At 54.0% G+C, this 14192-nt stretch overlaps 1 protein-coding gene across 1 annotated transcript in view; it reads right to left on the bottom strand.

The window, feature by feature from the left end:
- Positions 1 to 14192, bottom strand: part of COQ8A (coenzyme Q8A) — a 39728-nt gene that overhangs the window by 14520 nt on the left and 11016 nt on the right. Inside the window, exons 2-4 of the mRNA XM_006914270.3 lie at positions 6869 to 7054; positions 3300 to 3713; positions 2974 to 3040 (exon numbers count right to left, since the gene is read on the bottom strand). Coding sequence (XP_006914332.1) covers positions 2974 to 3040; positions 3300 to 3713; positions 6869 to 7045 — 658 coding nt within the window. The 5' untranslated portion in view covers positions 7046 to 7054. The remainder of the gene's footprint in view (positions 1 to 2973; positions 3041 to 3299; positions 3714 to 6868; positions 7055 to 14192) is intronic.

Here is a 14192-nt window from a genome sequence, read left to right on the forward strand (position 1 = left end):
ACATTAAAAGATCTGATCCATATTAGTAACAAACTAGACAAATAGATATATTGCTGTACCCAGCATCAGAATTCTTTTCAAGTACACATGGAATATTTACCAAACTACTCCCAATGGAGTCAAGACTCCAATTTTACAGAAGGGAAAACCAAGGGAGGGCCCAAGGTCACAAAGCAGCAGAGCTGGAATTATAACCTAGATATTCTGAAGACCTAAAGCCCAGTCCTGACCCCAAATCCATTATTTGACCCTATCTTTCACATCATTCTTTAACAAAATCTAATGTCCACAGATCACCTGACCATAACATCGCACCTATAACATCCCATAGCCAAGTTGGACTTAGGGCTCCTGTCCCCAACTCAGCATCAAAATGAGCCACCCAGCCTGGAAAGCCTCTGCCTTCCACCTTCACACGGCTGAATACCTGCTGCTGACCTTCCAAACGGCAACCCCATCTCCCTGAGATCTAGAGCAATCCCTTCCTTCATACTCCCCAGGTAAAAATTTCCCAAAGCCTGATGGTCTACTCCTCAAAAACACCTAGCCCCCATGAGCAGAAGAAAGGCTAGCAATGTTCTCTAGGGGAACAAAGCAGAGCAACATTACTTCAAACTGTTTAGACGACTCACCAGCAAGCCATGTATTTCACAATGCAATGAAGAATGTACATAAATAGTATGTTTATACCTCCAAAACAATATTTTTGCAATGTGTGCAGTTCTAAGAGTCTATGATATTAATTCTGACCTTTTCCTATTCAATTTCATTCTATTTAATTTGTTTCTTAGATGCTGGTCCTGACCAATTAAGTTGATTTCACATTCACGGAAGGATCATAAGCCACAGTTTGCAAACCTCTGAGTGAGGAAGAAGGCCTGGAACTCCCCCTTCTGGGGCCAGAACAGCAGGTTCTTTCCAGACCTGGCTCCCCTTGGAGGAGCCACCTCCTGCCACCTCTGAGCCTGAGATGCTAGCTGCTAACGGCCTGGCCGACCGTGTGTAAAGCTCTGAATCACAGCTGTGGGCGGGCCCCCATCATGGACACCTGAGGATGGCCCTGGGCGTTGGGCAGCTGTCAGCAGGGGTTCGAGAGGCTTCTCAGGGTACAGAGCACCTACCAAGCCCACGCTGCCCCGGGCTGCCCGTGTCCCCGCCCCAAGGGGAGCCCCGCCCGCTGGATTCACTGGCTGCCTTCGTGTCCCACACCTTCTGCTCGTGTGCCTCAACCGTTCCGCCAGGACTCGCGCCATTTCGTCAGACTTCAACTGACCACGGTGACCTTGGTTCTGGCCAGTTTTCACAAACAGATCCTCCACTAGCCCCGCCCCTGCTCAGACTCCCACGAGAGGAACACACCTGTTCCGAAATACATCAAGCTGGGGCTTCCGGGGACAGGGCTCTGTGGCGAGCCCTCGTCTGGAGTGAGGGGAAGAGGAGGGTTTTGGAGGAAAACTACAGAGTAAGAAGAGGATGGGTCCTGCCCTCAAACTCAGGGGAGGGAAGAGAACCTCCATTTAATTCTTTAATAAGAAATAATAAATATTACCCAACTAACAGCCACTGTGCAAAGCAGAGATCGTGCAAAGTCTTCCGGGAAGTGAAGGTCACTGGAGGTGACCAGAGCGGTGATTCTCAAACTCATGCTGGTGGTGTCGCACCAGGAACTTACGATGTTCTGTGAGGAGCTGCTTGAAATGCTAACCCATTAAAGTGAAATAAAGCGATAATTCTGTGCTGATATCTAGATGCCATTTTATGCTAGAGTCTTGAACATCTAGGTAGCAGATGCCAAATTTTAAAATCATAATATGGAAGAAAATCATATGGCTGAGAAAATTCCATCCAATTAACCTAGTCTGCTCTGCACATTAGGAAGACAGGCAGCCATCAGTGTTTGAACCCACACATCGGTCCAGCTCCCAGAGTACCAGGATGTCGAGGAGCACAGAGCCAATCTTGAACAAGGTATAGGACGGGGTTTCCAAAAGAGAAGAGGCAGCAGACAACAGCATGTATGATAGATGGTACACGGCAGGGAGACATATAAACCAGCCCAAAAAGCAAAAGGCTGGTGGGAAGATGGACAACAGTGGGCCCCCGAGCACTGGTGTCGCCATGAACCCATCAGACCTGTTATACGCAGCCATGCAAACAACCACTCATCCAAGGCTCAAATGTGAATCTAGCTGTCAAAAGTGTCAGTTTCAGTAAGTGTATTGTCTGGAGAATCTGGAGGCAGCTAAGCTCTAGACAAATGCGCTCCCAGTCACTCTGTCTTAAAGTATACTACTGCAAAAAAGATAGTGCTTTCAATAGGAACATCTTGGTCAGTAAATAAGTGACAGATATGATGACACAATGTCCTCAAGGCAGATACAACTGCTTTAAACCTTCATTACAAAACGATCCTTCAATTCAGATCAAAAGAGCACAGATATGCTAGACACACGACTACTCAAATCCTCAAAGAAAAGAATAAAACTCATGATGTAGCATCTTAAAATGGACTTCAAACTTAGCTCAGGGCTGCAGCACTTCATTACTGATGTCCCACAGGCCTGCGGGAATCCGGCAAATGAGTCACCAAACGGCTGGTCCCAAGGGGAAAAAACACTGTCTAGGAGGCAAACAGGCCCAGTGAAGAGCTTCTACTCGCTACCTAGCCTCCTTGCTGCAGAGGCTCCAATGGGGCTGGGCAGCTGGGTGGCTGAGGTTGGAGGAAAAGCCGGTGCTGCAGACACTGCCCGCTAAGCGTGGCCTGAGAAGCAGAGCTGCAGCTCGCAAAGTGGCGTCACCCACACTGGCCCCCAGGGAGCCGAGCGGAGTGGGATCCAATAACTGCATCATCCACACGTGGGAAATATCCAGGATGGCTACCGCAAGAGCTACCACCGTCCCCAAGACACCCCTGGGTCGCGACCCTCGCCCGTCCCCATGCAGGCCTGTGTGAGGGGCACAAGGCCACCTTACCTCCAAAGTTGGCCAGCCGCCCAATCCTCGTCACTGGCACCTTCCGCTCCCGAGCACGCTCACTGAGCTAGAGAGAGGACAAAGAGACCTCAGGAGTCAGCGAACAGGGACAAGACCGACAATCAGGGGTTCATGCTGCCCCCCACATCCCTCTCCACCCGAAAAGGCAGCAGCTCTGCCTCGCAGCACACTCCACCAAGAAGAGGCCTCCATGTTCCTGAAACCTCTGGAACACTCCCTGGAGAATGTCTGCAGAGGGTGCCTGACTCCGGCACCTCTTGAGAACCACCCCACAGGGCCACTCCAGCAGCCCCTCCCGAACGCACCATCTGCCTGTGCGGCTTGCTCTCGGGGCGAGCCTTGGCCTGCCGGGCCTTCTCAATGTCCTCGGCTGTGAGGCCCCCCACGGGGGACTGGTCCTGGTGGAAGAACCTCCGCTGAAGGCCTGTGCCAGAAAAGGGGGCCCTGGTGTCCACGAAGAGCCTTCCATTAGCCCTGCCCAGTGGGGAGGCGGCCTGGCCCGGGAGCCCAGCTTCCCTAAAAGGCCCGCTGTCAACATAGGCCGGAGCGGGGCCCTCGCTGCCCGCGTGGTCCCGGGGCACAGACGGCGCCTCGTCGGAGGAGGAGGCTGCAGAGAACTCCACAGAGGCTCCCTCGGCCCTCGGCCCTGAGGAGTGGAATTCTGCTTCCGGGTCGTCAAAGCTCTCAGCACCGTAAGGCTCTTCATGCTTCTGCTGATTCTACAAGGAACAAAAGCAAGCGTGAGAGGAGCGAGAGGCCAGCCAGGAGCGCCTCCCTGTGTCCGCCCCCTGGGCACAGGACAGCACGCTGCCGCCATCCGCCCTCCGAGCCTGCAGAAGGTGACACCGTGCTCCAGAAACAATCAGCACCTTCCCAGCGCAGGGGCCGGGAGACCTGAATTCCAGCCCTGCTTCCTCCAGGTCCCCACTGCGTGGGCCCAAGCAGGCCACACGGCCACTGAGAACCCGCTGGGCGCCCGGCCGGGGCCAAGCCGGGAAGCATCACTCTCAGCTTCCTCGCCGGTAATCGGGGTGAAGGAGAGGCTTCAGGGGTTTCAGGAGGGTGAAGCAGGGCAAGACAGGAGAGCTGTGAGAAGTCAAAGCACAAGCACAGACCAGCGAGGCCGAGGGCAGCGCGTGGCCGGGGACGCTCCACCAGTCCAGGCCCAGCACAGCGCACGGTGCAGACGCAGCTCCGGCAGCCACCCTGGCGTGCCTGCGAGAGGCTCCCGCCCGAGCTCCTCACAGCCAGCACCCCCCTGGCCGGCCCTGGCAGGCAACGAGGTGGGTACACTATGTTGTCCTTGTAACGGGCGCCACGAACTGACCTTCAGTCCCAGGTTCTCTCTACTTTTGAACCCTGAGAGACCTTGAGTGAGTTCCTGACTCCTCTCTGCCACTTCCTCCTCTGAAAATAGGGTTCCCCACAGTCACAGGGATGTGGAGCCACAGACGGGGCCATGGGCACGGCACTGACTCCTGAAGGGAGGTCGGTGGCCCGGATTCCCTGTCCCCAGAAATGGAGTCCGAGCACACGGTGTTGCCTGTGGCTTCTGCAAACACAGCAGCAGGCGCTCGGCCTTCTCACTCTCAGCTTTATCAGAAATTGCAGAATCTAAGGAGATGAGATTTGCCTCCAGTGGAAGGAAAGGGACTGGCTGTGACTCTCATTGCATAAATGGGAAACAGGCTGAGAGAGCTAAGCAATCTGTTAAAGGCCCACCAGCCGGCCAGTGGCTGAGCAGGGGTCCCAGGCCACGTCTGGCCCGCTGGCCACCCCAGGGCCACCTGATGGCACATTTCTCAGAATGGAAGTAAACTGTACTGGATTCGCTGGGTGCCTCTCAAGATGTCCAGGAATCGCTAGGGAGAGGGGACTCGGTGACGGCTGCCTGGCCCTACATCACCACGCCCTGTTTATGTGGCCATGCGGCCCATGGACAGTGAAGGGGTCTCAGAGTCTCGATGGCACCAGACTTGGTTAAGCATTGACTGAAGCGAGAAGTGAACGAATCCTCGGAGGAGCTGGCGGGAGAGGTTTCTGGAGTGTGTGGCCCCCGCCCTCTGACAGGAAGGAAGCCCGGGATCCGAGCGCAGAGGGAGAGAATGGGAGCACGGTGGAGGCCGCCACCCTCCTGGGGCCTCCCTCGTGGTGGGGGACCATCCCCCCGCTCCTAGCTCTAAGTGACTGTGCTGAGGGCAGCCCTGCTCCTCCCAGAGCCCAGGCCAAGCCTGTCCGGGGGACAGAATGCGGGGCAGGAGCTTCACGGGAAGCCCCGCCTCGGCTCTCAGGGACCCCTGCTGAGCCTCGCCCGCTGTCTCACTCTTGGGCAGCCCCAGAGAGCAGGGCAACCTCACCTCCTGAGTGTTCCACAGGCTCCTCGCTGGAAAATGCACCGAACAAGGTGGTACGGCCACAGCCCGGCCTCACCAGGGGGAGTGCGAGAGCAGAGTCAGGCTGGGAAGAGGCCACCAGGATCTGGTCCTGCCACTTAATGATTATGAGCCTCACATCAAAGTTCTCAGTCTGTTTCCCTACCTGATGAATAGGCTAGGACAGCAGTAGGGCTCGGACGAGACCGTGGGTGTGAAGACTTCTAGAAAAAGGCATTTGTGTACAGTGGGAGAGAGACACATATCACCACTGGACCCTTAGAGAACAGGAGGCGAGGGGCTGGGAACCCGAAAACTGAGACTGACCTCGCAGGCTGGAGGAGCGCGAGTGTCCTTTGTCCAGGTCAGCCGGCCACGGGACAGACGTGGCGGGAGAGAGGCGGCAGGGCGTCCTCTGCAGCACAACCCCCAACACAGGCGCACACGTGCGCACACGCACCCCTTCCCAGCCCTGGGCTCTCAGAACAGCCGTAGCGGGCTGTGCGGGGTGAACAACGCTCTGCTACATCGGGCCCTGTGCACAGTCACCCTCCAGCACTCGTTGTTGCTTAAAACCTTCCCCTTGGGTTTTCCACGCAGAGGCTCTCTGGAGCGTGCACAGGGGACAGCATGAGGGATGAGGCGGAGGCAGGAGGTGAAGCTGTCCTCAGCTTTCACCCTGGAAAGGAGCACAGACCCAGAATCAGGACCAAGAGAACCGCAGAAAATCGAAGAAGAAAAACGAGGCCTGGCCCTGGCTCTGGCCCAGGGGACACCGTGGGAAGAGCCTTCAAAGCCTGAGGAAAGCCAGCAGACACACAGGCCCCTGTGGTGGCCCCACGCCGTCCAACGAAACCTGCGTTTCTCAGCCTGACCATGCCCCCGCCAAGCCTGAACACGGGTGGCTTCCGTCAATTCTTTACAGAAATCGACCCAACAAAAAAACACTAACATAAATCAGATAAAGTAGGAGAAAGCGCTCTCTCTTATGGAAGAATGTGTTTGCCTCAGTGAAGGAAGCATGCGGGCGTCCCTTTCAGCTGCCTCTCATAAGGAAACACAGCAAGTGTTACAATTTTTTTGTGGTTTTAATTTCCAAAATTAAAAAGGCCTCTCTCCAGTACCTCTCAGACAGGCCCAGGAACTGAACGTAGACCAGGCAGAGGGAGGTGGGCAGGTCACCTGCAGGCCTCTGTCGACTGGGCCTGGTCTCTCCAGATGAGTGCCAGTGAGTTACTAATCTAACAAGCGTGCTGGCCTACAAGCTCCTGGGGCTTCTTCCCACCTCTGTGAAGCCTCCTTTAACTAAAACTTGAGTCACACGATGGCAGCCTCACACAGGTACCCTGTGCCACCAGGAAGGAGGGCAGGTTACATTAGCCAGGGGGCCACAGGAGACCAGCCACCCCGGCTGTGTCCTGCTCTCACCAGCCCCCTCCAACCTGGCACCCTTCCCACCGGGCACCCCCCGCCCCACCCCACCCCTGGCTCAGCCTCCTTACCTGCACCATCCCCAGGACCGTGCCGATCTGCTCCGCAGCCGTGGACTGCAGGGCCCTGGCCGCCATGATGAGCTCCCCGCCGAGGCCCAAGTGCTGCAGGTGGGTTTCCACGGCCGCCTGGGTCAGCTTAGCAAGGCCTTTGAGGACCATGATGGCGTCCCCCAACATGGCAGCCATCCTACAGGACTGGAAGAGAGCACACCAGGTCAGGGGGCTTGGCAGCGGATGCCACACCTCATACGGGTCACACTCACACTGATCAACTCTACCCCAAACTCTGGGCAGAAGGCGACTGGCTGTTTGGTTTCCACAGACTTCCCTTCTGATCCAGGCTGACAGAGAAAAGAGAGGAAAGGCCCAGGGTTCAAGGTCAGCCGAGGCGACCCCCACACTGCAGGGCACTGAGCAGAACGAATGACTCCGAGGGGCGGGGGCTGTATGCCAGGCATTTCCTCACCCGAGTCTCACGGCGCCCTGGGAAACACTGGAGGCAGAAAGAGGTAAAGTGATTCGCCCAAAGTCTCCCAGCCACCAAGTGGCAGAACCGGGACTTGAATCGGGTATACTGACTTAGCCCTGGCTCTTTCCTCTGGACCAAACAGGAGGCTGGGGAGGGAGCATCTGCTCCAGAAGCAGTTCTCTGCAGGGCCCTGGGGGGCCAACCCGAACCCCCCAAGTGCTGACTGTCCCTGCCCGGCCACTCTCATTCTGCCCAGTGAAGCCTCTGACACACACCCACAGACCAAGGGACAACTAGGGCCCCCCTCCCCTTTCTCAGGCTCAACTATTCGCCAACCCAATGTTTTCAAACCACAGTGCAATCCATCAGGAAAAACCTATCAGCATTAAAAACAACACACCATAAACAGAAGAGTAAGCATCCGGGGCACTGTGGGCAGGGCTGTCTTAGGAAACTTGTTTTCCTGCGTGTGTGTACACGTGAGCTCCTCTCCCTCTTTTTTCTCTACTGGGTCACAGTCTAAAATGTGTTTCTTAATGTAGGTCATGGCCAAAGAGGCTGAAAGCCACTGTACACAGCCGAGCCCCACAGTGTGGGGAGTGTGCTGTCAATCACCCAAGTATTTCTTAAGGCCTGCAAGGGGCTGTATGCCGGGAAGCGTAAGATAAAGTCCTGTTAACAAACTGGGGCTAAAGAAAAATCACGCAAAGGAAGGGGCAGCAGGAGACCCCACTGAAGGAGCACTGTGGCCAAGACAGGGAAGGGCTGGGATCTGATGAGCCTCAGAGATGAGATGGAAACCGAGAGGAGAGGGGCGTGGGAAGCACTGCAGGCAGGGGACCGGCGTGAACAAACACGTGCGGGCTGAGCAGGGCTGGTACACACTCCGGACGAAGGGCGTGGACCAGCAGGAGGGAGGAGACGGGCAGAGACACCTCATGGATTCTGTCTTCTCATCAGACTAACAGAAGCACAGTCGGGAAGGTCAGGTAAGAGCACTGACTGGGACCTCAATCAGAACTCCAGGGACTTCTGAAGAAGGCAGGCTCACAGTGGGGGAGCGGGGGATGGCGCACGGGCCAGTCGGCCCACCGGGTCCTGCAGGGATGGCTCTGCTCCTGAACAGCTACTTTGATTTCAAGGAGAACCGTAGAGATGGCCAGAGAAACCCACTAATGCACAGGAGCCTGGAGGGCTGATGACGCACCATGACCTGCCCTGGAGGACACTTTCACCTTCGTACGAGAGCAGCCACCAGGTACTGGGCTGGGTGCTTTCCACACTTCATCGCCTTTTGCTCTTTATTAATGACTGCAGGACATGGATATAATTGCCCCCATTTCAAAAGGAGAAAACCAAAGCCAGAGAGCTTAACTAACTGGCCTGACCCTGGCCTTCATCTGCTCTGTGCCCACCAGTCCACGCTGCCTCCCCAAATGCTTGGTGCATGAACTCTGAGGCACCCCCATGGGCACAGGGCACTGATCAGGCACAAATGGACCACGTGTACCCAAATTAAAGCCAAGGAGGTTTTTAAAAGGTGATCATACCCTTGAAAGAGACAGTAGAGGGGGAGGGAGGCGAGCCCCGCCCATCACCTAGTGCCAATTCACACTCAGGCTCCCTCTGGGCTCCTGCACTTTATGGCTATAATAAGCAAGGGGGAGCCCTGCAGGCATCCCCAAATGTCTAGGACTGGGAAGAGATCACGTGATCAGAGCTCAGATTCGGCTGGTGCCAGCTCTCAACAACGCCCCAGCCCCCTGGCCCTACTCGACAGATACATTGTCAAGTCCAGGAGAAGCACCCATGAAGGCCCACAGACCCCAGTGAGGCAGGTGGTTTTTGAAACAGACGTCAGGGATAGGCAATGGCAAGGCGGGGGCCCCAGCCACATTTGTTCACATTTGAAGAACCCTTACTAGTGGCCCCAGGACCATCCACCGTACCCCACTGCTCCAGGGATCCCCAGAAACAGGCCTTCCCCTTGCTCACCTCTGAATCCAATCCAGATAACCAAGGACGACGTCTCCCATTGGCCACAAATCCCAATAACTCCAAAACCTTATCTTGTCTAACTGATCCCAAATCTTCCTTAAAACTTCTGAAGACCTATTTAATTCAGACTTTGTTTTCGGGCTTATTAAAACTAATTCTCCCTGAATTTCTCGTCCTAGTTATCAAAACCACACACTAAAATTTCACAAGAGCAAAGCTGATGAGCAGTTTTTTGGCCCATTTCCCTGGCTCTAGCTTGAATGGCCCACCATGCCGATGGGCGTTCACTTTGAATGGTCCGTTTCTGGTCCTGCACGGGCCCGCAGAGGCAGGCTGGCACCACCTGGGGCTGGCCCTGACCCCTGGTTTCCAAGCATGTCCGTTCAGCCCCGAGCACAGCCCTGCGACAGGCCGGCACTGCTCCCACTGCACGCTGACGCTTTTAACGAAATTCGTAAGAGGGGAAAATGTTAAAGAAACTGACTGAAATTTTTTAAAGTCCTACATTTGAGAAGTATGAGGAATAACAGTCTCTTTCAGAATCCTCCTAACTGTATTTTCCTAACTTTTTTAGTTCACATATCCTACTTTCAAAATAGCAGAGAAATAAGTCATCTTAAAAAGTATGCATTAAAAAATTAGTTATTGGTGAGGGGAGGGGGGAAAGTAGAAAAATGAAATGATAAAAATAAAAGGGCAGGGAAGGAAGGAAGGAAAAGAAATGAAAGAAAGAAAAAGAAAGAAAGAAAGCAAGAAAGAAAGAAAGCAAGAAAGAAAGAAAGCAAGAAAGAAAGAAAGCAAGAAAGAAAGAAAGCAAGAAAGAAAGAAAGCAAGAAAGAAAGAAAGCAAGAAAGAAAGAAAGCAAGAAAGAAAGAAAGCAAGAAAGAAAGAAAGCAAGAAAGAAAGAAAGCAAGAAAGAAAGAAAGCAAGAAAGAAAGAAAGCAAGAAAGAAAGAAAGCAAGAAAGAAAGAAAGCAAGAAAGAAAGAAAGCAAGAAAGAAAGAAAGCAAGAAAGAAAGAAAGAGAGAAAGAGAGAATTAGTTCTGCCTTTCTTCCTGCCTAAACGGCTGCATCCTCACACCCAAAAAACTCCCAGTGGGTGCGAGTCTCACCCTATACAGTGCGCACAGTCGGGACTGGGAGGGCCAGACCTCCTCCTCTAGAGGGAAGCCCCATCCACCTGGAAATACCCCTCCAGGCTTACTGTGACGCACACCCTGCTTTTCTCAAATTAACAGATGTTGCCAAAAAACAGCCTATATCACTTGTGAGCAGAGTCACACGTGGACGCCTATTATAAAACCACAGCCCATGCCCACACCCCTTTGACAAATAGTATTTATCTAACGTACCGGGGCCGAATCCAAACCTCCCACACTCTGCTCTGCTCCCTACTAAGTAAACCATTCACACTCCAATCGAACCAGGTACTTTCTTGCAAAGGAGTGTCTACCCTCGAAAAAGCAGGGGGAGGAGGGAAGAGGAACATCCACCAGAAGGAAATCTCTTTCCAGAACTTCTCTCACCTTTTGGTTTTCAAAGATTGGGTCTTACAGACCCTACTTCTCATGCCAGAATCCCAATGTGACTCAGAATTCAGCTACCCAGAATGTGGGTGCAAACAGCCTCCAGGAAGGCTCAAGAACAGGCACCCAGCGGCACCACAACTTTTCATCATGATCTTAAAGTCGAAAGCTCCCCAAAGGCATTTAATGCACAAATTAAAAATCTCATCCTCACCACAATTTCATCTACAATTTTTACAGCCCTCACTCCACTCCATCCTGCTGGTCTTCAATGGGTTTTGGGGACCTCACCTGGGAGTAACACAGGCATGGAGCGTTCAGACCCGGCGCACTTGGCAGCATGTGCCCCCGAGGCCTCAGCGCTCACCTGCTGTGCCAGGTGAGCACAAGTGAATATAGCAGTGGGGGTGTTGGACAGGTTCGGGAGGGCCCACGAGGTACGAGCACCAAAATGCAGTCATTCAGTCACTCATTGAACACACGTTCACTAGCGTCTGCTCCCAGTGCTCTGGGCCAGTCTGTGCAGGTCGGGGATGAACCTGCCCTTGGCCCCAGGGCACTCACAGCTGCGGTGGCACGCAGGCACACCTATAATGGGCACAGACACCAGGGAGATGGTCAGAGGCCAACTGAGGCTGACACGCCAGGATCAGGAGGTGGCTGACCAGTGGTAAAGCCTGGGCCCAGCTCTGTCACTGCTGCTGACACTAAGCATGTTACCTCTTCGTCCCTTTCAGTGGGGGAGAGCTCGGTCCTAACTTGCTGAAGTGCTATGCAGAAGTAAATAAAGATGTTGTATAGGGAGACAGCGAACTGAAATACATGCTGCTCACTACTCCCAGGGACAGAGACTGAGAAAGAAGCACAGGCAGGGTCCCCTGACGGGGAAGTCCTCAAGCCCCGAGAGGTTTTCCTGTGGAACCTTCGCTCTCTGACCTACCCAAGATGTCACCTCATCGAGGCTGGAGAACAAACTCGCAAAATGCTGCCAACCTGGCCAGATATAATAAGATGCACCAGCGGGAAAATGAGTTGTGTTCTTTTTCAAAAAATAAATATAACAGGCAATCCTGACAGGTCTTGAGTGGAAAAATGCCACTCAAGAGAAACTTATTTTGCGGGGAGCGTTCTCATACACACCCTAAGTCCTCCCTTCACAGCCAGAACTCATCATTGGTCAGCTGCCTCTCCTCACGAGGCGAAAGCAAGCCGGCGATGGTGTGTGAATTTACTAAGCGTTGTTCGATCCCCGTTGTGACGATAAATCACGGCATGACAGACCAGCTCCTGTCCAAGCGGAGCCATGGTGTTCGTGCCGCTAAAGACAGCATGCTTCCTCTGGTCTCTTCCCACCCCGAGCTGCCCCCGTAGTCTTGGGGTGGCTGGTAGAAGGACCCAAAAGCAAACTGCACAGAAAGCTCTTTGTTTTGGGGAGTGTGTGAGCTTACCAAAAAGCCTTCTCCAGCCATCTGCGTCATGCACATCGCCCCAGTGTCCGATGGGCATCAAGGTCAGCACGTCCAAAATTGACCTCACCATCTACCCCGCCCTCCTCGGTCTCCCAACCCCGAGCAAAGCGACAACCAGCCACTTCTCTCCAACCCTCCTCGCCTCCTCTAGTCCACCTGAATGTTCTCACCTGGGCAACTGCAACAGCCCCTAACTGCCTCTCTGCCCCTCCTGTCCACTCCCCATGCTACCGCCAGAGCAATCGTTTTAAAGAAACACCCTACCAAACCATTCCCAAGAGTCCTGACTTCTCCGAGATTCCTAAGGGGCCGAAGGAACATTCACGGCCCACCCCTGCCTCCCGAGCCTCATCTGGCTCCACTAACTGCTCTAACCAGGCCACCGGACTCTGCTGCAGGCCTGGGCACAGGAACGTGCTTCCTTCCCTCCTCCCCTCCTCCCGAGTTTCAGCTCAAACATCGCCTCTCCTGGGAAGCCCTCCCCAACATGCTCACCCCTAAGGCCCAGCCACGTCCCCTGTGGCACCCTGTTCTTCCCCTATCCTAGCAGTGAGCCTGCTCTAAACCTGCTCGTGAAACTGTCTTTCTCCGCCACTGGGCTGTCGGCCAGAGGGCAAGGACCACCCCAGTCTTCCTCCCTCTCCATCTCCAGCAACTAGTACCGTGCTCGACACAACGTGGGCAGGTAATAAATACTTGTTAAATGAAATGCACTCAGCTGGTCTCTCCAAGGTTGAAGAAAGCCTGTCATTTCTGGGACTGGCTCCACCTGCTTGCAGCTTTTAATCTACATACAGAATTGAAGGCCTCTTAGGAGCCTGGTCTGAGGCAAGGTTCTCACGCTTGAGTGTTCCCTAAAGCAGACTGCTGGCTGCCCCTCCCCGCTCTGACTCTGTAGGTCTGGGATGGGGCCTAGACGCCTGCATTGTGAACACATTCCCAGGTGCTGCTGCCACTGCTGGTCCTGAGAACTCACCCTGAGAACCCTGCTCTGGAGGAAGAAGGGGAAAGGGAGCAGAGGTGGCCCGCGCCCCAGGCCAGGCAGGACACCTGAACAGATCCTTTCCCAGAAGCTTCTCCCCGCTGCCCGCTCCCAGAAGTCTGGCTTTGCCTTACGCAGAATCTTTCGCCTGCCCCTTCCTTTCCTATTTTCCCCTCAAGAAACTGAACACAGACATCGAAACTGAACGAGCTTAAAGACAACGACCCACAGGCCAGCTGCTAAGGGACCCTGAAGAATGGCCCTTCCAGCACTCTCCGGAAAGGTCTGCTTAAGGACCTTCGAGAGGCCCCAGGGTAGTGGCTCCGAGTGGCCTTCTGCCCGCTCCCGGCCAAGAACAACCTTTTTATTTTGAGCGTGAACATTCTCTATTTCTAGGCTGCGGGGGCAATGAAAGGTTCTTTACAAGTTTGGAATTTTTCTCTTACTTTAAGAAAAAAAGAAAATTGACCAATTGACTTTCTTCCAAGGATTCAGAAGAATGTGCGTGTTGGGGGAAAGTGCAACTTCTGAACCAATCCATGAAATTCTGTAGCTGTGCTCTTCACCTCAGCCCTTACAATCACACACCAGCGGCCATCACCCAAATACCTCAGGCCCCTCCAGGCATCTATCTAATGAGGTCCGGCTGCAGGGTCCCTGTGAGCAGGTTCAGAAATATCCTAATATGCTATCAATTTTCAAAGGCAATTGGGTACATGAAAAACCCAGGGGAAGAGGGAAAAATAACCTCCATACTTGCCCCGTCAGCCAGCCCCAGCCCAGGCCTGGTGAGTCAAGCCCTCACAATGAGAGACGGGCCAGTGGAGTCATTCACTCCCCACAGCTGCAAGTCACCTCCAAAATGCCCCAAACCTGGGGTCTACAGGAAG

This window comes from Pteropus alecto, unplaced genomic scaffold, assembly GCF_000325575.1.
Source record: "Pteropus alecto unplaced genomic scaffold, ASM32557v1 scaffold115, whole genome shotgun sequence".
Taxonomy (NCBI): domain Eukaryota; kingdom Metazoa; phylum Chordata; class Mammalia; order Chiroptera; family Pteropodidae; genus Pteropus; species Pteropus alecto.